This window comes from Aedes albopictus, chromosome 2, assembly GCF_035046485.1.
Source record: "Aedes albopictus strain Foshan chromosome 2, AalbF5, whole genome shotgun sequence".
NCBI lineage: Eukaryota > Metazoa > Arthropoda > Insecta > Diptera > Culicidae > Aedes > Aedes albopictus.
In genome coordinates this window covers 392,741,103-392,764,275 of record NC_085137.1, presented here as the reverse complement: position 1 = coordinate 392,764,275, position 23,173 = coordinate 392,741,103, and the positions used below count along the sequence as shown (strand labels likewise).

General features: G+C 38.0%; 2 protein-coding genes across 10 annotated transcripts in view; both read left to right on the top strand.

Annotated features, from left to right (window-relative positions):
- The window catches only part of LOC115270114 (neurocalcin homolog), a 579,846-nt gene that overhangs the window by 366,252 nt on the left and 190,421 nt on the right, over positions 1-23,173 (top strand). The window lies entirely within an intron of this gene.
- Positions 1-23,173, top strand: part of LOC109400621 (neuronal calcium sensor 2) — a 510,430-nt gene that overhangs the window by 345,142 nt on the left and 142,115 nt on the right. For all 7 annotated transcript variants that reach the window (XM_062853212.1, XM_062853214.1, XM_062853213.1 and 4 more), the window contains one exon: positions 22,526-22,669. In XM_062853212.1, coding sequence (XP_062709196.1) covers positions 22,526-22,669 — 144 coding nt within the window. The remainder of the gene's footprint in view (positions 1-22,525; positions 22,670-23,173) is intronic.

The window sequence follows — 23,173 nt, the reverse complement described above, 5'->3', positions numbered from 1 at the left end:
TGTCTTCGTTGGTTAAAGCGCCGGTCTAGCGAATACGCAGTCGAGGGTTCGAATCCCATCATAACGCGACTTTTTTTTTATAAATTTTATGTATCAATTTGTCAGTTAGCAACATTTCGTGCCTGATAAGAGATTTCAGAGAAAAAACGAAAGAAGCAGAAGGCCGTTACGCCCTTTTCACATGCTAGTTTAGATTTCCATGGCCAAACTTGCTTCGGTAATAGAATTTCTTGAGAATGAGAATATTGCCGACTGTTTTGACAACGCGCGAACGTTATCAATCCTCGCAATATTTTTGATTTTCTGATCTTTCATGATCACTAGTAATGCTTGCAAACATCTGTAGTTGAGAGCAGCAGTATTTTGAAATTTATATTTTTGCTGTATAATATGACAAATTATATAGCAATATTATATGAATTTTGCTGTATAATATGACTGTAAAAAGAATCAGACCGTATTTAGTTTGCAAATCTGATTTCATTGATCATAATTAATAACTATATTAAAGATATATCGTCTAGCTCAAACCTTTATAGGGGTATGTGGCGGGACCATCATAAAAAAAATTATTAGTAAAACATTCTTGAAACGGGTTGCTCTGAAATATACCAACTGTTGCAAATATCTCGACTAGCTAGGATCTTAGTAGTGTTCTACTGATTTCTTCCGCAATTCCTCTCTGAAATCTTTTCCCGGCATTCCCAAAAGGATTTCTCTCCTGGAATCGTTCAGGGATTCCTTTCGGGGTTCCTCGATTGGTTTCTTAAGTACAAGGTTGCTGGTGTTCAAAGATGGCCGCCACAATAGCCGTTCGTTGCTCCACTTGATTTTTCTCGAGCACAAATCTGGAGATCCATCAAACAAATCTGAAAATGTAACTCCTTACTTATTTGCTCGCATTTAACACCAAGTAGCATTTTCAAACCAATCCGCTTGCCGGTTCTTCGTATTTGTGCTCGAGAAAATGCGAGGCATAATGCGTTGTTTGAATGTAAATGCTGGCGACTTTCACCTTAAGGGGGTTCTCCTGGGATTTATTTAAAAAAATACCTCCTGGGATTCCATTAAGAATTCCTTGCGGATTCCTTTATAGTTTTCGCCCAGGATTCCTTCAATTGCTTCCACCGACATTTTTTTTTAGGTTTTTTTCGACGTTATCCCCTAATTCTGTTATCGATTTCCCCCTGGATTCCTTTAGGGATTCTTTCCGAGATTCCATCAGCGATTTTTCCAGGATTTTGTGACGGATTCATTAACCCTTATGTGGCCGACAGGGTACCCGGGTACCCAGCGCCCATTAAAAAAGCACGGTGTAGAAAAAGCAAAAAGTTTGTCAGACACATAACGGTTAAGGATTATTTTCTTGGAATTTCATTTGGAGTTATTTTAGGGATTCTTTCATTGATTGCTCCCGGGATTTCTTTTGAAATTTCTTTTATTTTTAGAAATTGCTCCAAAGATTCTATTAATAATTTATCCCTGGATTTCTTAAGGCGAAACTGGATGCATTTCCTCATTTTTTGGTTTAAACGAAATTTCACAAAAAAATGGTTTCTTCAAAAATGGAAAACGTTTTCCATCACGAAAAATAATTAGAAGATAACTTGATCCATACTTTACATGTGCACGAAACCCGATTTTAAAAATATTGCTTCGTTTAAACAAAAAAAAAAACAAAAACCAAAAAAAATGAGACAATGCTTTCACCTAAGGATAACTCCCAAGATTGCTTCATAGATTTTTTTATGAATTTTATCCGGTATTTTTCCAGGATTCCTACAGCATTTTCTCCAGGGATTCCTCTCGGCTTTCGGAAATTTTTTTCTCAAGATTCCTTCATTGATGCTACCCGAGTTTTCTTTAGATCTTTCTCCAGCAATTTCGTTAGGAATTAGGGTTCTTTCGAGGTTTTTTCATTGGTTGCTCTCGAGTTTTCCTTCATGGATATTTTACGGCATTTCACCAGGGATTCTTTTTTTTTATCTGTATTAACAAGATTTTGAGCCCTAGGCTAGTTCATCTTGGGACCCACGCTTTACTTTCCTTCCGAAGGAAGAACTCACATTTTACGAGTTTGTCGGGAGTGGGATTCGATCCCAGGTCCTCGGCGTGATAGTCAAGTGTTCTAACCATCACACCAGGTCCGCTCCTCATCAGGGATTCTTACCGAGATTCTTTTAGAGATGTCTCCCATGATTCTTTCACGGATTATTTCTGAGATTGCATCAGCGATTCTTCCATGATTATTTCTTGGGTTTTCCTGGTGCTCCTTTCATGACTTCTTCCAGGATTCCTACATTAGTTTCCCATGGAGTTCCTCCAGAGATTCCTTCAGGGATTTTCTCCGAGAATGACTGAAGGGATTTCCAGGCCCGGATTAAGGATTGTGGGGGCCCGGGGCCAGAGCGGTTGTGGAGACCCCTCGGATAGATGACAAAAAATATTTTCTTTATTTTTGAACAGTACTTGATCAATATAAAAAATAAAGCTAATGTTAGCAACAAAAAAAGGTTGCCAAGTTGTGGGACCCCGGGGCCCTGGCACCCCGGCCCCCTTACATCCGGCCCTGGGGTTCCCTCCGAATTCTTCTGAAAAAAGATCTTTTCCGGGATCCCTTCAGGATTGCTCCAGAATATAAAAAAAATCTTTTGAAATTCTCTCAGGGATAACTCAACGATTTTGTTTAGGGATATCGTCAGGGATTTCTTCCGTGCTTGATGAATTGAGAGGGAGTCTTTCAGTAATTCCTTTAAGGACTTCCCCCTTTTAAGGACTTCTTCGGAATTATTTTAGGGATTTTTTGGGTGATTCCTTCTGGGATTCCTTTATTGATTATTTCCGGGTTTCCTTTAAAGTTTTTTTCTGGGAATCCTTCCGAGAATTCTCTAATGGTAATTTCAGAAACCCTTTTGGAAATCCTTCAGAGATTTCGTTTTGGGTTTTTCCTTTATTACTCCTGAGATTATTTCAAGTATTTCTTCCATGTTTTTTTAGGGATCCCTCGTGGATCCTCTCCATGATGCCTTGAAGTTTTTTCAAAGTTTGTTCCTGGAAATCCCTGAGATATATGCCGGGCATCCTCCTGGATTTTTTTTGAGAAATTCTTCCAGGTATTCGTTCCGGTAATTGTCCAAGAAATATTCCTTCAGATATTTGTTCCGGGATTCCTTCAAGGATTTTTGCCGATATTCCTCCTAGGATGTCTTTCGGGATATTTCATGAGACAAGATTGCTCCAGATAATTTTCCCGGGTGGAATTCCTACGAGCAGTGCTTCCCAAACTGTGCGCCGCGGCGTCCTGGTGCGCCGCGAACCTTTTCCAGGTGCGCCGCAGGATTTTGGCTTTTGTGACGAAACAAATAAAAAACAAACTCTTTATTTGTATTGCGGAACAACTTTATTTTTTTTTATTAGTAAAACTAGTGTCACTCACATTTTTTAAATCTTTCCTGAATCTTTGATTGTTCCATAGGATTTCTGATATCCTTTTTAAACATATCAAATGAAATAACATTTTGAAATTTCAAGCTTTTGAAATTGTTTTTAGAATTCCTCAGCTTTTTATTTTACAATATGTAACTTGTCCAAAGTTTTTAATATCAAGAACATTAATTACGTTCTTTCCAGAATAAGTACAAGGTCTTCGGATCAGCTTAGCGGCATGCAGGTTTGCGAACTGGTAGTTTTAAGATCTAGCTTTGACCTTTTTGAATCTGACTGTTTCATCAGTACTGCCGCAACCTCGCTGAACTCGAATAAGTTTGTTATGCTCGTTTTCATCAATGGGGTTATATAATATATATGACCAATCCTGGCCCAAAGGGTTAAGTTGAAATTTATGAAAATAAGTTCAGTCAAAGCCCACCTGGCAGGTCTTCACAATCTCTTCATGTGTTCTAGTTTGCCAAAATTTTCCAAAATAAATAAAAGAGTTGCTTTGCAATTTGCGCAAAAAGTTGAAGCTTTGGTCAAGTTCTGTGTAGCCATTTTCATTCAATAAGAACTCTTTAATTATTGCAAACGCTTTAGAATTTTTGGCTAATTGTTGAAATTCAGCAGCTTGTTTTACCTTTACATCTGAGTTTCTTCTTATTTTTAAAACTTCTATGATGAAATCAACATGATTCATAAAATCTTGCAAATATTCAAACAATCTTCAATCTTCAAAGAAATTAATTTAAAAAAATAGTTAGTTTTCCAAATATTGAATTCTGTAAACATGATATTAGAGAAGTGTTTCACGATTTTGTCTTGCACACTGTAAAGTGAAAGTTGCCCAAAATAAAAAAAAAACTTTGTTAAAAACTGTGGTGCGCCGCGACATTTTTGGAAATGTCAAAGGGCGCCGCGATAACAAAAAGTTTGGGAACACGAGGATAATTTCATATGTCGGACGACGAATGAGGATTATTCGATAGTATAACGAGCCATGTATTTAAGATATGCTACAAGGGGCAGCTACAAAAACTGCAGCGTTATTAATGGATTCTCTCTTCCAATTTTTCCATGGAATCACGTTCATCGTATTGGAATTTGGCCCTTGATAACAAATTTCTTTGGAGATTTGAAGAATTTCCCTATAATTTCTAAAGTTGTTGATTCGTCGACAGAAAAGGAGATGGGCTTCATTTCTTCAAAGAAATGAAAAATTTCAATACCATTTCTCTCAAGCTTAGGTTAGGTGTCTTTATTGAAGAGATTTGCAGTCCCAGCCCGAGAAAAGGTGGATAACAAAATGATAACAAGTGCTGTTACCTGGTTATCATTCGTTTGATAATTGAGTTTGTTATCATATTAATTGAATTAAGAGCCAACATAACAAAAATGATAACTCAAATTGACTTCTCGAATACCAAAATGATAAAAAGTTAAGTAATCATTTAGTTCAAGTTGATAACTAATTATGTTATACAATATTTTGTTCATCTCTACATTTAATTATCAATATGAAAAAATATCGCTGATTTATAGCTGGTTTTGTTATCAACTAGTTATCATTCAGAGCAATTTTATCGACCAAAATAGTAAAAATCTACTTTACCGACATCGTCAGCAATTGATGAAAAATTATTATAATTTACAGCCTATAATTTCAGTTATTGGGCCCCGCGGGTCTCAAACTTTGATCGAGCGATTGCCCTATACCAACGAGACTCAGTGAGAGGAAGAGTGGTTGAAGGCTACGCTTTCGTACTGCAGTTGCATTGAAGGTGTACAGAGGAAACTATTTCTTTTAGATTCGAGGTTCATCAGACTCTCAGTTTTGGGAAAGATTTGAAATATGCACTTGAAAACTGATAACATGTTTTGTTATAATTTAGTGCTTTCATGGTTTCGCAATAGACCAAAATAATCGATAACTTAATATGTTATCATCTGGTTATTATCAATTGTAAGAGATGATAACAAAAATAACAAAATGATAACACTGATAACACAGTTTGTTATCAAAGTGATATCACTTTGTTATCCGCCTTTGATCGGGAGAGGCTGGTTGATCTTTTCGTTTTCTCTCAATGATTGTTCAAACGACAGACTTTGTTATAATATTCCTTCCGATATTCCTCCGATGATTCCATCCGGAATATCTAAAAAAATAGCCTTGAAAGTGTACGTTTAAAATTGTCAATCAACCTCCGACACCTCTATAGCTATGCCTTTCTCGTACACCAAGGTTTACTGAAAGGCATAGCTTTAGGACTTTACGGTCGAACAAAGTTCGCCGTCATACGAAATTAACTGTGCGTTAAGTGTGCGGCTCCGTGGTCGTGCGGCTAGAGTCACCAAGCTCTTAGTCGCATCGTGCTGAGGAGCGCGTGTTCGATTCCCACCGCAGCTGTCAGGAAAAGATTCTGGCTGTGCCACTGGGCGTTGCATGCTATAGTCCGTTGTCCAGTGTCGTGCTTCCTTCAAAGAGCGAACAAGTTCACTGGAAGCATTGAACGTGTTCGTGTCTTTTTCATTTATGTATCTACAAAACGCTTATGAGATTGCCAGCCGGAGTGTGGTGAGAAGTAACTATAACATCCTTGTAGATGGGTTCTTCTATCCCAACAGTTGCAATGGATTTGACGCGCCCTTCTTGTGACAAACCATCCCGTAGAAAGCTTGACAAGTAATGTGAATCTCACTATTCACCCTGTTGGAACATACTGTTGGAAGGAGATTCTTATAAACCCGCGGGTTTCGCGTAAGTGTCTCTACTTACGGGTCCGCCACACCCCCTTTTGGCTCTTCATACAGCGGTATGTTGAATTCAGAGTGGCAGTGAAATTTAATCTTTACTGTTAAGTGGAACTGCATGCTGAGCAAGACTCAAGCTAGGATGGTGGCTACCTACATACATACATACATGTATCTACAAAACGTTTATGAGAATGGCAGCCATTTATGGGCACGAAGCATGGATTCTACGTGCAGAAGCCCAACGCACCCTTGGAGTTTTCGAACGGAAGGTGTTGCGTACCATATACGATGGAGTGCAGATGGCATACGGGACTTCGAGAAGGCGAATGAACCATGAGGTGCTGAGAGAACCACCCATCGTCCACACCGCGAAAATCGGGAGGCTACGATGGGCGGGCCACGTCATCAGGATGCCGGATAGCAACCGGACCGGTACAAGAAGACGTGGTGTGCAGCGAGCTAGGTGGATGGGTCGATCAAGTGGAGGACGATTTGCGGACCCTACGCAAAGTGCGGAACTGGAGACAATCAGCCATGGACCGAGTAGAATGGAGACGTCTACTCCGTACAGCAGGGATCACTCAGGCCTTAGTTTGACCGGTAATGTAAGTATGTTCAAGGTTTTTTTTGTTATTTGTTCAAATAAATGTACGCGTTTGAAAATTGAGGTTACACATTTCAAAACTTTTTACTGTGTCGACACCTTTCCTCTGCACATGAAGAGTAACAGTTGTACTTGTTCTGAGGTGTGAATGGAAGCATGAATTGGCTATTTAATGCGATGAAATTATTTTAATTCAGTGGAAACGGTTGCTACTGGCTGCTGATGGAAATGGTGTGAAACATCTGGACACGCCAGGTGGTAAACAGTAATAAATGCTCGCCCAGAATCGTGCCTATACTGCAGCATGAGTAGCTTCCGCCATCCTGGCATTAGGTAGGAGAAAGCTGCTGTCATGGAAATGCATAGTGATTTGTGTTTGCGTCGAAACACAAGTCAACGAGTCACTTAGGAATTTCCTCAAATTTCCGCCCCGATCAAATAAGAAAATCCTAATATTTGTTCGCCAATAATGTCCCAAAGTTACATCCAGTGAATTCCAGCTAGGCCTGCGTCAGTACAATCATCAGCGTAACAAAAACAAACAGCAACGAAAAAAAACACCGAAAACAATTTGGGGAGTACACATGCGGAAAGAAAGCACACATTGTTTGACCACAACCATATGTGTGTCCCGTCGTCCGAACGTTCTGTGTCACCATGTTTGCCTTCGTAATAGAGCACAAAAACACAATGTATCGATAGTTTGTTATCTCTGGGTGCGAAATGAAACACTAATTAGACAAGGGCCTGTCTGTTATGGGGGGCCGAAATATTACGGGGGTGCGGTTGTGGAATGTTACGTTCGTTGATGAGGTTATAATGTGAGAGATTGTGGGAAAGCACAACACAGTACTGTCAAATGGGGTAACTTGCAACAATTTCAGACTGTGATACAATACCAATAAAAATGTGAAAATTTTAATCAAATTGTAGGTCGTATTGAACATTAATTACTACGAATACCAAAAGAGCAAAATCTGAGAAGCAGCCTTTGCCCCAGTTGGGACGTTACACCAAGTAGAAGCATCCAGAAGAATGTTTAGTGAGAAATTATTGACTGGGCTCAATCTCAAAGGAGATGTAAAACCAATAAATCGTTTCATACCAATTTGCATTCCCAAGTTGAACAGTGTAACCCTCGTAAAACACGCAGCTCATAACCGGTTGAATATAAATAGAAATTTGTCAGTTTTGTTTTACGCTCCCATCAACAACATTTATAGAAAAATCGTAAAACCTGAAGAGCAATCAAAAGTTGCTGCAATCATATCGGAGTTTATTTACGACATTTCAAGCCCTTCCAAATGCACAACAGGAAAACTCCCAAACATTTGGACGATATTTTACAATCCGCAATTAATCATGAAATCAATTGAAAACCAATAAACTGGGAAACAGTGAGAGACTTTAAATTCTTAGCATTAAAAAGCAACGCTATTGACACTCATAAAATTGAGCTCGGACAAACCGTGAACTACACGCCGACTCTTGAAACGATGCATGAATTCGGATTCTACTGACTGTGGAAGCTAGCAGCAATACTAGCTATAAGCACCACTAGATAGATATTGCATCAACCACAGCAGCACAGAAATTTACGCTAAATGAATTATAGTTTTCAATTTGCATAATTGCTCCTTGCGGTCACATTCATCAGAGCTTGTCCACACAATAACACGAAAATCTAATTGCATCAAAGTGTGTCTTTTCAACACCAACGACCACCGGGCGACGACGGAAGCAAACTGTTGCATCGATTTGTGTTTATTAGCTGTTAATCAAAGCCAAACAACTTTATCCCCATCGCACCGGAGAAAATTGTTTTCGCATTCTATTGGGACGGCAAACACTTCCACCACTGCTCAACTCTTGCTCTCTTGCCGCTCTGCTATGATAGAAGTTGTTTGAATGCATAGATGGACGCCATGTTCGCACCATCCATGTGAAATAGTGACAAGATGTCTTCGTTTACCTTTCATTTCATGGTACAAACACAACAGCCTGAGTCTAAGCCGATTCACTCAAGCATAACATCTCAATTAGGCACTCAAACACAAATGGTCTTAGCCACTTTGGCTGTAACTATGATTGTTATTCACCACTACACCTCTTCGACAAACTGCGTTCGTCATCTATCAGAAACCCATCCCGGGGATCACATATCCATTTCTCCACCACCGGCGGAATCAATATCCCACCGCCCGCCGCCGTGGGATGAAACTTTCTTCCCGGAAGGCCACACCATCTTTCCTCGTCCCGCGCGCGCGCGTCGGTAATGTTGCCGCAGCTGATACCGAGACCTCCATTTTAATTAACCTAATTCAATTGATCTTCCCATCCGACCCTGAGAGGGGGAAAACCACCCTAGCCCAGATGGAATAGGTAGGATACAAGTTAAACTTTGTTGGACTGAAGCGAAATGGAAAATATACTCATTTTTATTTGGCCTTGAGTTGAGATCATAACTTTGTTGCGTGGGTTGTCTTCTAACACCACCGTTGCCAAGGGAAGAAGGACCAAAAGTTAACGATGCTGCGATTCACCCGTCCGTGAGCTGGTCGTGTTTGGGGATTATTCTCCAGGATGTTTTTACTTTGCGGTGTGGTTGGAATATTCTCCCAGGCATGACATGGTTGTTGAAGGGTGTGGGGCTGTAAGCGCCTGTCTTGGGACCAAGAGGCATTTTCATCGTAAAGATGCTGATGATATTTTAATTTTAAATGGTACCTGACACACAATAATGGTTTTGTTATTTTGATACAATGATTTTTGTAACATTGATCCTTAAAAACAAGCACCGTTAATAGTTAAAACAAAAAACAAAAATTCTAATCAAATTCCATCAAATAAAAACAAAAATATAACAAATTGAAATATAATCTTATGAGGATTATATCACACTTTGTTAAAATAAACTTTGTTAAATTATATCTAAGTATTAGAAGTTCTGTAAGGGCCCATATAGCCGAGGCGGTAAACGCACGGGTATTCAGCATGACCATGCTGAGGGTGACGGGTTCGATTCCCGGTCGGTCCAGGATCTTTTCGTGAAGGAAATTTACTTGACTTCCTTGGGCATAGAGTATCTTCGTGCCTGCCACACGATATACACATGCAAAATGGTCATTGGCAGAGGAAGCTCTCAGTTAATAACTGTGGAAGTGCTCATAGAACACTAAGCTGAGAAGCAGGCTTTGTCCCAATGAGGACGTTACGCCAAGAAGAGAGAGAGAGAGAGAAAGTTCTGTTATTGATTTCACAAAAATTTTGTTATAAGTTTTAAGAAAAATCTTTTTGCTTGAATGACCAAAATAACAGGAATCTAACAAATTTTGAAATTATTTCGCTACAAAAAATATGAAAATTATTACAATAAATATGGTACGAAATTATGTTATAAGCAATTATATTAGGCTGTATATTGTAACAATTACTGTTATCCAGGTGGAGGTGAAGTACTGACGATCAAAAAGTGGTACATAGAAATCGGCATATATTTTGAAAAGGCATAATGTAGAGGTAGTATGAGATTTGCATAGCTATCTTGAACATCCCTAGCCACAAATGAACGCAGCTCTCGACCAGAAAATACTCCAGTGCCCTTGATAAGCATCCTAGAGCAGGGGTTCTCAAACTTTGTGAACTTGCGACCCACTTTCGATTTTTATAGGATTTGGCGGTGGGTCGCCATAAAATACGTCATTTTTTTTGCATATTTGGACTGACCTTTTGATTAAATACATTTAATCATTTTCATTACTTTCTCGCACACATTCTAGGAATAAAAAAAATCATACATTTTTTTCAAAGTCTTTGTAAATTAGTGGCAGGTTTTTTTTAATATTGTACTGCTGGATAGTCAGATGAATCTTTTTGGAATTTTTGGTCATAGCCTTCATTCATACTTATTTTATTCCTATTTTTATTGAAATCTCTTTTCAGTTGTTCTGTGTTCTGTAAAAGTTCAGTTGGTCTACATTAAGAAGAATTTTACCGAAGTAATGCATTACTGAAGTTTGGTAAAAATAAGGTTTCTTGTAGAAGTTTGGTGATTTTTTGCTGATTTTTGGTATTTGAATTTTATTTATATTTAACTGCTGAACATGACGTGTAAATCTAACTGAAAATGCATACTCTAAGCAACAACTTAAACTTAGTTTTCGGAAACACAAGGAAAATGCAACATTTTACCCTAATCTTATATTCCAGAATGAAAACTCATAGTTTCAGTATCAATTTCAGAACGCAGACAGTAGTTACAATATTCAATATAATCCAGGCTAAGACTTATAATGCAAAGTTTTGAACAAATTAAGGAGAAACAGAATTACTAAATAGAAATAACTCAGCATATTCTCCAAGGGAATATTTGTAAATTAGAAAACGGCAAGCAGTATGATTTATTAAAATATTGCCCAAGCCAGTGTCGAAAAAAATCAGCTCGATGATGTTCAAATTAGTGCGAAAACGAACACAAAAAAAAAAACAAACATAATTACCCATGGACACGAGGTCGAGAATGAACATGACAAAGAAGAGACGAGACAATGAAAGCGGCGTCTTGTGGTGTCATCCACTGTAATTGAAGTTCAGTTCAGCTGAACTTCAGCTCGATGATTTCGAATATGAATATTTCAATTTCGAATTGATTTATTATGGTTTTAGGCATGCAAATACCGATATGTTACCTTAATTAAATGCATTATTGCTGCAAAACAACTGCAGTTTTTGCTTCTGCATCGTGTTAAATTAAAACGAATCAGTTGAAATTGAAAATACTGACTTTGAGTATCAGTAGGGGGTTGAAGTTCAGCAGACAGCGGTCAAAAGAATTTCGAAAGCATACATTTCTGAGAATGCCGCTCGGGTTGTAAAGACGACTATCAAAACAAAAACAAATCAACGATGCTGACGCCGCTGGGCGTCGGTGCAGACGACCGTAATTTGATAATTTTCGTCACTGGCCCAAGCCTTCGCGACCCACCAAAAATCAGCCCGCGACCCACCAGTGCCACAATGGGGAAAACCCCATGAAAACCAGGAAAAAAATCAATATCTTTTGTCGCAGTGGAGTGAAAATTACAAACAAAATCATTTCCGCTTGGAAAATGTCTGATAAATCGAATGGAACTAGTGTCGTTCACCGCACGAAACTGTATGTCGACCTAAAGAGTCGATTTATCATCGGATTCTTGATTTTTCATACTAAAAGATGCGTTTTACCAGTATATCTCATACAATATATTGATATTATGAGTTTACTCTGTCATACAAATGCTTTAGAATGTACACAAGTAGTATTCGACATAAAAAAATTGTATGTCGACTCAAGTTGGTTAGTTTGGCGAAAATGATCGATTTTCAAACAAAAATTCATAATTCTGTCGTAATTAACTAGGAAAACTAAATTATTTCCGCAAAGAAAATGTCTGGTAAATCGACTGAAACTAGTGTCGTTCACCGGATGAAACTGTATGTCGACCAACAGACGATTTATGACCGGATTCTTGATTTTTTGTACTAAAGTATGCATTTTGTCAGTATTTCTCATACTATTTATGAATTAACTCTGGCATACAAATCCTTTAGAATGTACACAAGTAGTATTCGATATAAATATTTATTTATGTCGACTCAAGTATTATTTTGGCGAAAATGATCGATTTTCATACAAAAACTAGGATATTATGAATTTATTCTGACATACAATTCCTTTAGAATGTACACAGATAGTATTCGATATAAATATTTTTTATGTCGACTCAAATTGGTTATTTTGGCGAAAATGATCGGTTTTCTCATAAAAATTCATAATTCTGTCGTTGTTAACTAGGAACACTAAATCATTTCCGCTAAGAAAGTGGCTGGTAAATCGACTGGAACTAGTGTCGTTCACCGGACGAAACTGTATGTCGACCAACAGAGTCGATTTATCACCAGATTCTTGATTTTTCGTACTAAAAGATGAGTTTTGTATTGAAATTATGAATTTATTTTGACTTACAAATACTTTTGATTGTACACAAGTAGTATTCGGTACAATTTTTTCATGTCGACTCAAGTAGGCTGTTTTGGTAAAAAAGAATAATTTTCTTACAAATGAATAATTTTCATACAAATTAATACTTGTAATAGCTAACAAAGAAGTAAATATTTGAAAACATTTGAATTTTAAACATATGTACGCTGTAATTACTTCTGTACTCCAAATTTCTCTCTCTCACTATCTTCTTGGCGTAACGTCCTCACTGGGACGAAGCCTGCTTCTCAGCTTTATGAGCATTTCCACAGTTATTAACTGAGAGCTTCCTCTGCCAATGACCTTTTTGCATGTGTATATCGTGTGGCAGGCACCAAGATACTCTATGCCCAAGGAAGTCAAGGACATTTCCTTTACTAAAAGTTCCTGGAGCGATCTGGAATCGAACCCGTACCCCCGTACCCCCGTAATTCCAGGAGGAATTCCTACAGGAAATCCTGATAAAATTTCCGGAAGATTTCCTGAAATAATTTGCGGAGGAATTCCTAAAGGAATTTACGGAGGAATCCTTGGAGGAATTTGCGGAGGAAATCCTTGAGGATTTTCCAGATAAAATCCTTGAGGAATTTCCGGATGAAATCCTTGAGGAATTTCCGGAAGAGATCCTTGAGAAACTTCCGAAGAAAATTCTGGAAGAATTTCCAAAGGAAATCCTGAACAAATTTCCACAAGATTTCCTGGAAGAATTTCCGGAAGAATTCCTGCAGGAATCCTTTGAGGAATTTGCGGAGGAAATCCTTGAGGAATTTCCAGATGAAATCCTTAAGGAATTTCCGGATGAAATTCTTAAGGAATTTCCGGAGGAAAACCTTGAGGAATTTCCGATGAAAATCCTGGAGGAATTTCCAAAAGAAATTCTGGAGGAATTTCCGGAGGAAATCCTGGAGGAATTTCCAAAGGAAATCTTTGAGGAATTTCCGGAAGAAATCCTGGAGGAATCTCCGAAAGAAATCCTGGAGGGATTTCCAAAGGAATCCTTGCAGGAATTTCCGGAGGAAATCTTTGAGGAATTTGCGAAGAAAATGTTGGAGGAATTTCCGGAGGAATTTGCGGAGGAATTCTTGGAGGAAATCCTTGAGGAATTTCTCTCACTAAACTGTCAAAATCACGAATCGACCACTCTTCTTCTGTCGGCTTTCGAGCTAGTCGATTTCTGTACTAGCTTTTCTGCTCGACTCTACTGTGATAGCAGGCAAGCCGATTTAATCGACTCGAGTTATAAAATAGCTGTTTATTACGATATAAAAATAAACTTGGAATGAAGTATTTAGGCCCATATAGCCACAGCTATAAAGACATAGGTATCCAGCAGGACCATGCTGGAGGGGGGGGTACGGGTTCGATTCCAGATCGCTCCAGGAACTTTTAGTAAAGGAAATGTCCTTGACTTCCTTGGGCATAGAGTATCTTGGTGCCTGCCACACGATATACACATGCAAAAAGGTCATTGGCAGAGGAAGCTCTCAGTTAATAACTGTGGAAATGCTCATAAAGCTGAGAAGCAGGCTTCGTCCCAGTGAGGACGTTACGCCAAGAAGATAGTGAGAGAGAGAAATTTGGAGTACAGAAGTAATTACAGCGTACATATGTTTAAAATTCAAATGTTTTCAAATATTTACTTCTTTGTTAGCTATTACAAGTATTAATTTGTATGAAAATTATTCATTTGTAAGAAAATTAATCATTTTTACCAAAACAGCCTACTTGAGTCGACATAAAAAAAATGTACCGAATACTACTTGTGTACATTCAAAAGTATTTGTATGTCAAAATAAATTCATAATTTTAATACAAAACTCATCTTTTAGTACGAAAAATCAAGAATCTGGTGATAAATCGACTCTGTTGGTCGACATACAGTTTCGTCCGGTGAACGACACTAGTTCCAGTCGATTTACCAGCCGTTTTCTTAGCGGAAGTGATTTAGTGTTCCTAGTTAACAACGAAAGAATTATGAATTTTTATAAGAAAACCGATCATTTTCGCCAAAATAACCAATTTGAGTCGACATAAAATATATTTATATCGAATACTATCTGTGTACATTCTAAAGGAATTGTATGTCAGAGTAAATTCATAATATCCTAGTTAACAACGACAGAATTATGAGTTTTTGTATGAAAATCGATCATTTTCGCCAAAATAATACTTGAGTCGACATAAATAAATATTTATATCGAATACTACTTGTGTACATTCTAAAGGATTTGTATGCCAGAGTTAATTCATAAATAGTATGAGAAATACTGACAAAATGCATATTTTAGTACAAAAAATCAAGAATCCGGTCATAAATCGTCTGTTGGTCGACATACAGTTTCATCCGGTGAACGACACTAGTTTCAGTCGATTTACCAGACATTTTCTTTGCGGAAATAATTTAGTTTTCCTAGTTAATTACGACAGAATTATGAATTTTTGTTTGAAAATCGATCATTTTCGCCAAACTAACCAACTTGAGTCGACATACAATTTTTTTATGTCGAATACTACTTGTGTACATTCTAAAGCATTTGTATGACAGAGTAAACTCATAATATCAGTGGGTCGCGACCCATAGTTTGAGAAACGCTGTCCTAGAGAGTTGGTGTCTTCAGCAAAGTGTTATATATTGACTGGTACTACACTTTAACGTCTTCGGTTTTGATCTAGATCTGCTGTAAGTGATCTAGATAAGTTTTATTTTTCTATAAGGAGTGTATCGTAAAGTAGTTGAAAATGTTTACAATACCCTCAAAAATAGTTTAATACAACTTTTAAGTAATTTTATTTTTGGAGATACTGTATAAATCCTTGGAAAAAGAAATGGCTTTAATGATTCTCTAAAAATGTTCTTTTAAATGGGTTTTTAACCTAGATTACTGAACACATGTTTTTAAGTTTTTGCACACCTTCTTAAAAATTAAAATTGCGAAAAAAGTTCGATAATGTTCGAAAATTGTGAACTTTTTTGTGCAAATATAATAAGGTCCAGAATCCTCATGATATAGGCAAATTTTTTTTTTCAAGAAAAATCTCCACTGCATTTAAGCACAATTCCTAAAAATGAAAAAAGGCCATTTTTGAGAAACCCCTTTTTTATATGCTCCTCCAAATCATGTTTACGCAAATAAAAAATACATAAAATGAAAAATTCGCATTTTTTCAAATAGGGTATGTTTTTTATTTTATGGACGAGTAAGTTAGAGCAAAAAATGGAAATATATAACCTTTTAAGATATTAAAAGCAGAGCTTCAAAGTTTGACCAAAAAATATACGTTTTTTGGAATGGACCATTTTGTAGATATAGGAGATTTTTCTATCGAAAATATGAATTTTGAAAGTCGGTGTTGAATGATATGTTATGTGTACAGAATTGTTAACAAGCATTAATATTTTCCAGATTTTTTATCGTACAAATTTTATTTACTATTTAACCATATTTTCAATAATACTAAACATTTTCCAAATTTTTCCAAGCTGTTCTAAACTTAACTATATTGTGAAGATTTCATAGAAGAACCGAAATGAAAAGACCAACCCAGCTTCCAGATAGAGCATCCTGAACATTTTCAACTACTTTCCGATACACTTCTTATGACTCTCTAGAACTCTCGAAATGCATCCTAGATGATTGAAGTCTTCGGCAAAGTTCTCTGGATAGGTTAGTACTACACTTTTACGTCTTCAGTTTTGATCTAGATCAGCTGTAATTGATCTAGACAAGTTTTTTTTTTCTATATGACTCACAAGTTTTCTCGATATGAATTTTGGATGGTTGAAGCCTTCGGCAAAGATCTCTGGATTGGTCAGTACTACATTTTTCCGTCTTCTGTTTTGATCTAGATCTGCTGTAGTTGATCTAGATAAGTTAAGTTTTTCAATATGATTATCTAGAACTTTCAATATACATCCTATAGGGTTGCAATCTTCGACAAAGTTCTCTGGGTTGGTTAGTACTACACTTTTATATCTTCGGTTTTGATCTAAATGTGCTGTAATTGATCTAGATAAGTTTTTTTTCTAAATTACTCTAACATTCTCGTTATGCATCCTAGACGGGGGCAGTCTTCAGCAAAGTGCTCTGGATTTGTTGGTAGTACCTTCTTACGACTTTGCATTTGGCTCGGATCTTTTGTTATTAGATTAGATAAGTTTTATTTTTCTACAAGACTCTCTAGAATTCTCTATATGCGTCAAAGAGTTGGTGTATGCGTCATATAGAGCTGCTGTAGTGCTCTAGATTGATTGGTACTACACTCTTACGTCTAGATCTCCTGTAACGGGTTACGTACAAAAGGCTGAAACATGAAAGGCTGAAATAACAAATGGCTGAATTACGAAAGGCTGAATCACAAAAGGCTGATAATGTCAAAAGGCTGAAATAACATAAGGCTGAAATAATGATTCGACTAGTTTTCAAACAGCGAGCCTAAAGGCAGTCATGCAAGCCTAAAGGCAACACTAACATCACAGACAAACAGACACAACACTCTAATTATTCATATCGTACACTGATATAATGATCTTTATAAAAGTTTGCTAGTTGGCCGACCATTCAGCCCTGACACTTGCATTGGTTTTGCTTGAGTTTGACATTTGACGCACACTACCGCTCATTGGTTGATGTTTCATTGGACGAACATGCTTCCGTTACTATGTTCGAAATCGGAAAGCGTTAGGACTATTTTTCCGCGCTAAAGTATGCATTATTGATCGCCTACATAACTATGACAGTATTTCTCCAAAGAATAGCATAATTTAAAAGAAGGAAAAATCTCTGATCACATTGTTGGCAGCTGTAATGGCAACCAATCTCCATAACAACATGACTCGAAAGAATAGATCATGCTCCAAGAAGGAAAAATCTCCGATTAAAATACCATCAGTCATTTCAGAAGGAATTCCTTAAGAATTTCAATAAATAAACCTGTAAGAATTTCTGGATAAATTATGGGATGAATACCTAGTGAAATTTCTGAAGAGATTTCATGAGGAAATCCTAGAAGAAATCATAAATAAATTTCTGGAGGGTTCCTTGGAGGAAATTCGGGAGAAATTCCTGGAGGAATTCTGGGCGGAATCCGTAGTAAAATTTCATAAGAAATCTTTTTAAAAATTTATAGAGGAAATCTTAGAGAAATTTGTGAAGGAATCCTTGGAGGAATGCCTGTAGAAACTTCTGAGCAAATTCCTGGCGTGATTCCTGGAGGAATTCTTGGATTAGACCCAGCAGGAATTCCTGGAGAATTTCCTTGAGCAACTTTTTGGGTGAATTCTTGGAGCAATTCCTAGGGGAATTCCGGGAGAAATTCTTGAAGAAATATCCAGAGGAATTCTGGGAGGAATTGCTGGAGAAATTTCTGAAAAAAAAAATCTCTTGAGAAATTCCAGGAAGATTTCCTGGAAGAACCCTTGGAGGAATTTCTGGAGGATTCCCTGTTGGAATCTCTTTGAATGTCCCCCGAAAAACTCGTGGAGAAATCCCTGAAGTAATTCCTGGAGGAATCCCTGAAAATTTCCTCAAAGTATTCCTGGAGAATTTCCTGAAAGAATCTCTGAAGAAATCCCAGAAAGATTTCCTGGACAAATTCCTGGACGAATTGCTGGCATAATTCCTGAAGGATGCCATGAGTATTCCAGAAGGAGTTCCGGAAGAAATTTATGGGGTATTTCCTGGAGGCATTCCTGAAGAAGTTCCTGGGGAAATTCCTAGATAACATCCCGGAGGAATAAATGGAGGAGTTTCTAGTGGTATTCCCGTGGAAATTTCTGGAGGAATCTCTAGAGGAATTCATGAATGAATTACTGGATGAATATCTAGAGGAATCTCCAGAAGAATTCTGAGAGATTTCTGTTTCTATTTCTGTTATTTTTCTATTTCTGAAAGAATCCCTGGAGGAATTTCTAGCGGAATTGCTGGTGGAGTTCCTGGAGAAATTCTCGAAGGAATTCCTGAAGGAATCCCTGGGGGTATCTTTGAAGAAATTTGTGAATAAATCCCTGGTGGAACCTCTGGAGAAATCCTTGGTAGAATACCTGGAGGAATCCCTGCAAAATTCTTGAAGGATTTCCTGGAGAATATTCTTGAAGAATTTCTGAAAAAATCCCTAGAGGATTTCCTGGAAGAATCATTGGAGAAACTTCTGGAGGATTTCCTGAAGGAATCTTCAAAGAATTTCCTGAAGAGATTTTTCATGGAGAAATTTTTGGAGGAATCCCTTAAGCAATTCCTGATGGAATTTTGGGAGAAATTCCTGGAGAAATACCTAGAGGAATTGCTGACATAATTTCTGAAAGATGCCAAGGAGCAATTCCAGGAGAAATTCCTGGGGGAGTTCCTGATGAAATTATTGGGGTTATTCCTGGAGAAATTCCTGGATAAAATCCTGGAGGAATACCTGGAGGAATTACTAGAGGTATTTCTTTGGAATCTGGAGGAATCTCTAAGAGAAATTCTCGGAAGAATTACTGGATGAATTTCTAGAGAAATTCTGGGAGATTTCTGTCTCTATTCTGTTATTTTTCTATTTCTGAAAAATCCTTGAGAAAATCCTGGAGGAATTTCTAGCAGAATTTCTGGAGGAATTCTTGGATAAATCCTCGAAGGAATGCCTGAAGGAATCTCAGGGGTAATCCTAGAAGAAGTTTTTAAAGAAGGAGGAATCCCTGAAAAATTACTGAGGGGTTTCCTGGAGAATTTCCTGGGAGAATTTCTGAAATAATCTAGAGAAGAATTCCTGGAAAAATTCCTGGAGAAAATGTTGACATAATTATTATTATTATTATTAGCTTTATTAAGGAGATTTTCAGCCCGCGGCTGGTTCATCTCCAAGTTGACATAATTTCTGAAGGACACACACCAAAATTTCTGAAATGCTTCCAGCACAAAAAAAAAATCTGCAAAATAAATTGTTGAATTTCAGCAACATTTTTGCTGAATTTCAGTACAACGTTGCTGATCAACTGTCAAAATTGCTGGCTGGCTCAGCAAATTGAAAAATCATCGCTGATACTCAGTAAATTCATATTGCTGAATGTAATCAGCACAAAAAAATCAGCAAAGTTTGCTGAATACCAGCAAACAGCACTTCCTGGATTAATTCCTAGCGAATTCGCTGGAGGAATTCCTGAAGGTATTCTTGGGGTAATTCCTGAAGAATTTCCTGGAATAGTTCTTGGAGATATTCCTGGATAAAATCCTGGAGGAATGCCTGGAGGAATTGCTGGAGGTTATTCTTTGGCCAGGGATGCGACCATTCATTTGCAAAGATTTACATTCAATTGCTATCATCTCAGTTCAGAAGCATGCTATCGTAAAACAATGTATGGATGAATTTAACCTTGTAGTTTTATCTGAAAGTTTGCCATATAATAACATTGGGCTCGCACACGCATACCAAAGTCGTGAGCGATCTGTGAAGGCAGCTCTCCACAGCGTGAATGCAATTTACATTCACCGCGTGGAGAGTTGCCTTCACAGCTCGCTCACGACTTTGGTATACGTTTGCGACCTCAATGTAATTCGGCAAACTTTCAGATAAAACTACAAGGTTAAATTCATCCATACATTGTTTTTCGATAGCATCCTTCTGAACTGAGATAATAGCAAGTGAATGTAAATCTTTGCAAATGAATGGTCGCACCATTGGCTTTGGCAATTGCTGGCGGAATCCTTAAATGAATTCTAGGAGGAATCTCTGTAAGAATTCCTTCAACAATTTCTGGATGAATTTCTGGGGGAATCTCTTGAGGAGTTCCGGGCGAAATTTCTGAAAAAATTGCCTGAGAAATTCCTGGAGGGATTTCAAGAGAAATCTCTGAAGGAATTCCTGGAGAAATCCTCGAACGAATTTCTGAAGAAATCCCTGGAAAAATCACTAAAAAAGTTCCCGGAGGAGTTTTAGTGCAAGTCCTGGAGGAATGCCTGTAGCAATTCCTGGAGGGAGTACTGGAAGATTTCTTGGCGGAATTTCTGGAAAAATTCCAGAAGGTATTCCTAGAAAAAAATCCTGGAAGAATTTCTCATGGAATCTCTGAAGGATTTCCTGGAGTAATTCCTAGAGGAGTTCCTGAAGAAATTCGTTAATGAATCTCTCAGGGAACTCGTATAGGAATACCAGAACTAATTACTTAGCAAATCGCAGATGGAGCACTTGATCAAATTCGAGAAGAGTTTCTGAAGAAACTCAAAAAGGAAACCCGAAAGAAATATCAAGAGGAATTACTAAGAGAATCTCTAAGCAGTTCCTGGAGGAAGTACTGAATCAATTCCTTAAAAAGTTCCTTAAAAATAGAAAGAGAAGTTGCTGGAGGAACCCTTAAAAGAATTCGTGGGAGAATGTTTGGAGGATGTTTAAAATAAGTTGTTTCAGAAAGAATCACAGAAGGAAGTCCCGAGTTAAGCCCTGAAGAAATTCTTGGAGGAATCCCTGGAGGATATCCTAGAAGAATACCCGTAGAGATTAACGGAGGAATCTCTAGAAATACTGGTGGAGGAATCTCTAGAAGAATTCCTGGAGGAATTTCTGGAGAAATCTCTATACGCATTTCCGAATTAATCCTTAGGTGAATTCTGAGGGGAATCACTGCAATAATTCTCAGACGATTTCTGGAATAATACGTAGAGGAATCTCTGAAGAAATTCATGGAGAAATCTCAGGAATCTGAAGGAATGGGGCACGTTCGGTGTAGTATTAGATTTGTAGTAATGAGCTGAATTTTTGTATGGTGAGAAGGTCAATTCTCCGTTTCTGCAATAAAATGGTGCAAAAAGCGTGGGTATTATTATTCCTGGCCAAATTTGATGCTGTTTGAGCAAAACTTTGAATAACTATGTTGTTTATGTTGCAAGAAATGGAGAAAACAACAACACAGTTACCCAAAGTTTTGCTCAAACAGCATCAAATTAGGCCAGGAATAATAATACACACGCTTTTTGCACCATTTCATTGCAGAAACGGAGAATTGACCTTCTCACCATACAAAAATTCAGCTCATTACTACAAATCTAGTACTTCACCGATCTGTCCTATTCTAAGAAGAGTTCGTGGAAGAACTCCTTGGGGAATCCCTGTAGCAGTTCCTGAAGCAGACGACTATTCAGAAGATTGGTCACCTGGGATAATCCCTTGTCAACTATCGATTGCGTTAGTGTTATTTCTTCTTCAGAGGAAGCGTTAGCGGTAAGGTAAGAGTTCAGGTCATGATCGAAACACCATGAAAGTTTTGGCAGGTTATAATCGCCCAGAAGGATGACCATATCAGTATCATCAGCTTGATCGAGCAAAAATTGAACGCAATGAGAGTGCAGTCGATAAATGTCCGGGTCGGAATTCGGCCTCACGTAGATGCAGCAGATGTAGATAGAGAAATTGGCGAAACTTACTTTGACAGCTACCTGTTCAAGACGTGTAGCATTCGGGATCTCAACGATGTTGCACTGCAAAGTATGAATTTTGGAGAATTCCTGAACAAACAATTTGAAGGAATCTGCATGAGTATTTTTAGAAGTTTTTGAATAATACGTGTTAGAATAGTGCAGGAAAGAATGTGGAACTTATTACTATTATTAAACTTTACAAGGTTTTCTCAAAAACAAATATTTTTCATTCCTTGGAAAAACGTTTTGCAGAAGTTTCTGCCTCAGTTACATTCCTGACATCCTACTAATTCGTTTCACATTATCCTCTCTTTTCTCCCGCATTTGCAGCAAGATTGTCCAAACGGCAAACTAACGCCGGCCAAGTTTGTAGATATGTACAAAATGTTCTTCCCGTCGGGCAATGCCGAAGAATTCTGCGACCACGTGTTCCGAACGTTCGACATGGACAAAAACGGCTATATTGATTTTAAGGTAAGTTCCCTTTAATTCATTATACCACCCTTTTTCCGTTTCCGAACGGCAGCAAAAAGGGAGGGAACTTCAGCAGCACATCCACCGCAGTGGCGACGGCGACAGACACCGACGTCGATTGGTCGGTCATCATGACCATCATCGTTGTTGGTCGATTCCGAGAATTCGGAATCGATGAAACTCCTGTAGCAGCAGCAGGTGGGTGGAAGTGTTGTCCAAGCATTGTCCATTTGGGCGGCAACATTGTCGATTATTTCCTGGCACATTTCCATTTGGCGCTGGCTATGGCTCTGAGTGGCAATCAGCTCAGCAATGTGCGGTGTGCCAACATTGTTTCCCCGACAGGGCACACACATAGATTTTCATTATCATGTCGCCGTTTTCTGGTGGATACCTTTTTGTTGTTGCTCGGATTGGTCGTTTGGATGGAACCAGTCTTCTGTTGAATGGGCGATGTGGTGTGCAGTGCACGTGTGGCTCCGCTCGGTTCTCTTCAACCATACC